Source organism: Zootoca vivipara, chromosome 10 (genome assembly GCF_965207765.1).
Source record: "Zootoca vivipara chromosome 10, rZooViv2.hap1.1, whole genome shotgun sequence".
NCBI classification, from domain to species: Eukaryota; Metazoa; Chordata; class Lepidosauria; order Squamata; family Lacertidae; genus Zootoca; species Zootoca vivipara.
The window spans coordinates 11,041,970-11,047,831 of NC_142593.1; the positions used below are offsets into that span (position 1 = coordinate 11,041,970).

A 5,862-nucleotide genomic window follows, 5' to 3' on the forward strand; every position below is an offset into this window, starting at 1 on the left:
TGGTTCAATCGTGTGTAGTAAAGTGCTCCTGGGTCTGTTTGCTTTTTGGTGCCGTAGGGTTAAATAATGTAAACAAGGCATCCAGGTATTGAAAGTGTGTTCTTGGCCGCAGGGCTTTTTATGCATGAGATTTTCTGCAGAAAGTGGGGAATAGAGGGCGGCATTTTGATGCCAACGTCTTGTGTGGACATTGCAAAAGAAGGTGGAAAGCTTGTATGCATGTGGAAGCAGCTGGCTCACAAGAAAACTGGAACATACTCTCCAACATTTATCCGATGAAAATGGGGATGTCTCATTCCCTAATGATAATTTTACTATTTATACCCCACACATCGAACTCTGGGCAGCTTCCATAATAATAATAATAATAATAATAATAATAATAATAATAATAATAATATATTATTTATTCCCCGCCCATCTGGCCGGGTCTCCCCAGCCACTCTGGGCGGCTTCCAACAGAAGAATAAAACACAATAATCTATTAAACATTAAAAGCCTCCCTGAACAGGGCTGCCTTCAGATGTCTTCTAAAAGTCTGGTAGTTGTTTTCCTTTTTGACATCTGTTGGGAGGGCGTTCCACAGGGCAGGCGCCACCACCTATATAAAAACATAATAAAACATTTTTTTAAAAAGAACTTCCCTATACAGGATTGCCTTCAGACAGCTGGGGGGGGGTGGATAACTCCATACCCTCCAACATTTCTCCAATGTAAATAGGGATGTCATAAGGAAGAGCGGGACATTCCGGGATCACATCAGAAACAGGGGCTTTTTCCAAATCAGGGACGTCCTTGGAAAATAGGGACACTTGTCTGCTGAAAGTACCAAGAAGCCACAAGGTGGCGCACACGCAAGTACCATTGCGCTCCTTTCAAAGAGTAAAATATGCAAGAAGCAGCTGCCTCTGTATGCCAGGACAAGCCGGCTTCAGGCTTCCAGAGAGCGAGCGGAGAGAATTTGCAAAGGGATTAGCGCGCAACACATGCCCTTTCTTTGGCTTGCAAGCATGTTCTGCAAGGGCCCACCGCTCCCCACTTAGAAATCTTGGATCTTCCCGCACGGAAGTTTATACCCGTAAATATGCTCGTCAGCATCCAGTAGGTAGCGCTCCTCGTCCAGAATTACGCATCCAGGGGTGGGGGAGGGGGAGAAACACCACGAGGATTCTAGGATGCTCGAATTTTAAAGCAGAAGAAAATAAATAACAGATCGTGATACGCGCGGTTAACTGGAAAGCGGGATTCCGAGCAATGCAATGCACAGTCTGCGTGCCCAAGGAGGGAAAGTGGCGCAAGTCAGAAAGAGCTGGGCGCTCCTGGTCATTTGCACATCCCAGGCAGGAACAAGCAGAAACTTGATGACTCCGGATTGGCCTGGCCAAGCTGGCCACATGCCTAGGCCGCCGGGGCCGTGTCCCGCAATGTAGCGAAGCAGCGTCGCGGAAGGGTTAAAACAAAGGGAGAATGGGGGCCCCTTTGGAGAAAAGGAGACGATCGCGTGCTTCGATAGCCTCCAAATTCAATTGCACATTGGAAGCGTGCGCCAGTGGAGACATTCATCAGCAAGAACAGATTGGGCGACACAAGAGAGCCAGGCCATTGTGTGTCCCACCCCCCACCCGCCCCGCTCTTCGCCGCCGCCTTGGGCCAAAAGCAAATCCGCGCCCCAGTGGCAGGTGGACAGTGCAGCAATGGGGAGAAAGCGGCGATTGTGTGCGCTCCAAACTGCCACACGCCAGACCTCGCCTATTGTGCGCTTCTCCATAGAAATGCAAACGAGCAGCGTGTGCCATCCACAATCTGCTCCGCGCAGCAGCTGATGAGGCAGGCGCAGGACGGGTCCCCCCCCCTCGCCTGGGTGAACTTTTCAGGACCCCTGCTTTGTGCCTTGTTTGCTGGCAGATAGGCACGCTTTGGGGGGGGGGCGCTCTGCAGAAAAGAAAAGAAAATAATAAGGCTAAAGCAGATAGCATGGCAGTCGTGAGCTGCAAAAGTAGAAACTCGGGGGAGCAATTCCTAGAAACCACATTGGGGATGCATTTTCAGTAAAATGATTTTGCTTAGGCCCCCTTTTTTGCACAAGTGGAGTTGCTGCGTTGCTTAAGCTCTCCTCGTATCCTGCCACATACACCCAGACAACACCATTACTGGCCCCAACAACATCCAACATACTATCTCAGGACTATTTAATTGCTCATCCTCTAACATTGTGTATGCCATCAAATGCCAACAGTGCCCTTCAGCTCTCTATATTGGACAAACAGGCCAAACCCTACGCCAAAGGATAAATGGACATAAATCTGACATCAGGAACCAGAAGACAGAAAAACCAGTAGGAGAACACTTCAATCTCCCAGGACATTCTATACAAGATCTCAAAGTAGCTGTCTTACTACAAAAGAATTTCAGAAATAGACTGGAAAGAGAAGTTGCTGAATTGCAACTTATCACCAAGCTCAAAACCATGGAGGGACCTGGTTTGAACAGAGATATCGGGTTCTTATCTCATTATACATGATAAGCGATCTTCAGCCATCTCAACCCTTGCTTTTTCATGCAAAACCATTTGCAGTCGTTTGCGGTCATCAACAGCTATCAGTCAGTCAATCACCCATTTCCACCACCCTTCTGAGTGATCCCCCCTCCCCATCCCCACCCCTCCCCACCCCTTCTCTACATAAGTGCCTGGAAACTTCCATTTCACTGTATCTGAAGAAGTGTGCATGCACACGAAAGCTCATACCAAAATAAAAACTTAGTTGGTCTTTAAGGTGCTACTGAAGGAATTTTTTTATTTTACTCGTTTCAACAGTTTGCAAAAAGCTACATACATACATACATACATACATACATACATACATACACCCCCCCAAAAAAGATGCACATCTGAAGCAACACCCCCCCTTTGATTTCCCCACCCCCTCTAAAAGATCAAGCATGTCCCCACCCCCTCTAAAAGATCAAGCATGCAGTCTGCCTAGTAACATCACAACAAAAGCAGCAGTGGCAGATTTGAGGCATTGTAATCCCCCTCACGCCCCTCGCCCCGTCCCCCTCCACCCCACAGCTACGGTCTCTCTCTTTCTCTCCCCCCCCTCTCCCACGTGGCCTCCTGGCACGAGCCGGCTTCTCCCCAGCGCCTGCTTAGCATAACAATACACCCCTAGCCTGGCCAATCAGCGCCGCCGAGATTCCAGCAGCTGCCGGCACAGAAGCTCGGCAGCATATAAATAGGGCGAGCGGCGCTCCTGGCAGCTCACACTTCGCTGGGGACTTAAAGAGTGAACAGAGATCGGGGAGCTTCGGTGCATAGCTGTCTATATTTTCCGATCGCTTTTTTCCCGGAGAGATCTTTCAGCCGCCGACCAGAACCTTTTCCTTTGTGTGGATAATTTTGGGTGCCTGAATTTTGTTGTTGTTGAAACATTTCTTGTTTGGGGCTTATCGCTTCTTGCCTGTCTCGGACCATTATGACTTTGGAGGAAATTCACGGTCAGGAGACGATGCCGGAAACTAGCGACAGGTAACTATCCGCCGGGCAGAGGCTCAGCCCGGGATGGGGAAGGTGGGGTGGGTGCTTGAGGGTCGAGGCGGCTTACGGTGGAAGGGTCTTGCGCGGAGAGAGGGAGGCAGGCGCGCGAGTTGGGTACCGCCGGATGGATGGAGGGCTGGGAATGCAAGCCGGGAAAGGTTTCCCCGCGACTGACGGCACTTGCCCTCTTCTTGTCGTTTGCAGTAGCTCTAGCAGCGCCGCCGCCGGCAACCGGATGCAGAAGGCCGGCAAAGCTTTGCAGGAGCTGCTGGTTTCGTCGCAGCGCCGCGGCTGCCTCACCGCGGGCGTCTACGAATCCGCAAAACTGATGAATGTGTAAGTATCTGGGCATTTGAACCGCGCCTGTTGTTTTGCATGCCTTGCGCAACTCCAGGAAAAGGGAGGGAAGGCCGGGAAGAAGAGTGTGCAGAAAGTGCACAGCTCTTTGTTTGTTTATTTATTTGCACCAACCTCCGCTTTTAAAGTGTCTAACCGCAAGCTCTCATCCTTCCTTCTCTCTGCAGTGATCCCGACACGGTCGCTTTCTGCGTGCTGGCCGCGGACGAGGAGGACGAAGGCGACATCGCCCTGCAGATCCACTTCACCCTCATCCAAGCCTTTTGCTGCGAGAACGACATTGACATTGTGCGCGTGAACGACATCCAGAAGCTGGCCGCGATTGTGGGCGCCAGCGAGGAGGCCGGGGAGCCCAGAGACCTCCACTGCATCCTCATCACGGTGAGTTTTCAGAGCCGTGTAACTAAGGGGCAAGTCCCACTTTTATTCTGTGCAATGCCATAGCATGCCATGTCTTTCTTTAACGCTTGGGCATTGGGCAGGATTTTCTCCTGTGAATCTTTTCGAGGCAGCACATTGGATAGCAAAATAGTGCCAGAGCAACTTTAGCCCAGCAAATAACTGCCACTGGCATGATTTAAGTGCTTCTGCTGTTGGCCCATTCCCAAGGAACCACGTCTCATAAAGTGCGTTTCATTGCTACCTCAGGAATTAGCAGCCGTGTTGTGGCAATTTTGGACATATAGCCTGCCTTATTCTCCATAGCAGTGAACAGATTTAGTTTCCTGCTGTATTGTGTCTTGGACTGTGATTTTCACTCATGTATCTTTGTCCTCTTTATTGCAGAATCCCAATGAGGATGCCTGGAAAGACCCAGCCTTAGACAAGCTGAACTTGTTTTGCGAAGAGAGTCGAAATGTCAACGACTGGGTGCCAAACATCACCTTGCCCGAGTGATGTCGATGGTGTTGACGAAGCTGGTGCACAGGAGAGGTTGAAACCTTTTTGTTGCATTATCACCTTGGAGCTGCACATCTGGGCGACCCAGCGAGTGGCTGATTCTGGAGATTAGCCTGGTCAACTGCTTGGATTAAGTTGCTCAGAGACGGCACGTGGTGGATTCTTGTGGAGAGAGAGAAAAAAGAGAAGCAAAGGAAGAAGGCGAGTGGATTGTACCAACAGTGAAGTCTCTCTCCGCTATGCTGCAGCGCTGGAGAAGCTGGCATATCCGTGGAGCTGGAGAAGTACTGCAGCTTTTATTTTAGGAGCAGAAGAAAAGAGAGGGCGGAAAAACTGTGGCAGGTTTCCGGGTCAGGTGGAATGTCCATGTTAGAAAGCCAGAGTGAAAGTTGAAAACTGGACATAGATGAAAGGGCAGGAATGGACACAGTATTGTAACACGAAACTGCTGGCGGGGGGCATCCAACCCCTTCCCCAAGAGACTGGAAGCTTAAAAGACATTGGTACTATTGCATTTCTGCAAAGATGTTGATGCAGATTGAGCTACCAGAGGAGGTCTTTTGGACTATATTCTGCATTGATAACCAATCTTGCAATAATTCTTTTAAACTGAAATTCATGCTGCTATTGAAATTCTTAACACGTTTATAATAAATTTTTTTTGATAACTGACTTTTGTGTGGTGGTGGTCTTGCTTGCCAGCTGGAGAGGGAAGAATCCAAAACAACAGTCAATGGGGTAAAACATATAAATGGGCTGTAAACAGAATGCGGAGAGGACTGTTTAAGACATCTTAAAGGTATTGCAGGGAGGCAATGCTTTGGGTCCCACACAGTTATGTGCACTTGAAGTGGACTTAAGCACAGTTGCCTGGGTTTTACAGTTGCGTGTGGCTTTATCTACAACATGTGCTGGCAAAGGCACTTAACGGTTGATGTGTAAACCATAGAAATCATCACACTTCCATGGTCTGCCTTTCTGCAGTTTACGCAAGTTTGTCATTAAAAAGATGCATATGGTTTAGCTTGAGCAGGTAATAATAAAAATGTACTGGTCGAAACTACAATGTG

The 5,862-nt window shown here is 49.0% G+C and overlaps 1 protein-coding gene and 1 long non-coding RNA gene across 2 annotated transcripts; one reads left to right on the forward strand and one right to left on the reverse strand.

Moving 5' to 3' along the window:
- Window positions 1-392: 392 nt before the first annotated feature.
- LOC148684366 (uncharacterized) lies at window positions 393-4,145 on the reverse strand. The gene is made up of 2 exons (XR_015945978.1): window positions 4,007-4,145; window positions 393-601 (listed from the first exon to the last, which is right to left on the reverse strand). It is a non-coding gene; the product is annotated as an uncharacterized LOC148684366 (long non-coding RNA).
- Window positions 3,262-5,464, forward strand: GADD45G (growth arrest and DNA damage inducible gamma). The gene is made up of 4 exons (XM_035100250.3): window positions 3,262-3,526; window positions 3,740-3,871; window positions 4,060-4,273; window positions 4,679-5,464. The coding sequence occupies exons 1-4, from the start codon at window positions 3,474-3,476 to the stop codon at window positions 4,787-4,789; spliced, it is 510 nt and encodes a 169-aa protein (XP_034956141.1). The 5' UTR covers window positions 3,262-3,473; the 3' UTR covers window positions 4,790-5,464.
- The last annotated feature ends 398 nt before the right edge of the window (window positions 5,465-5,862 follow it).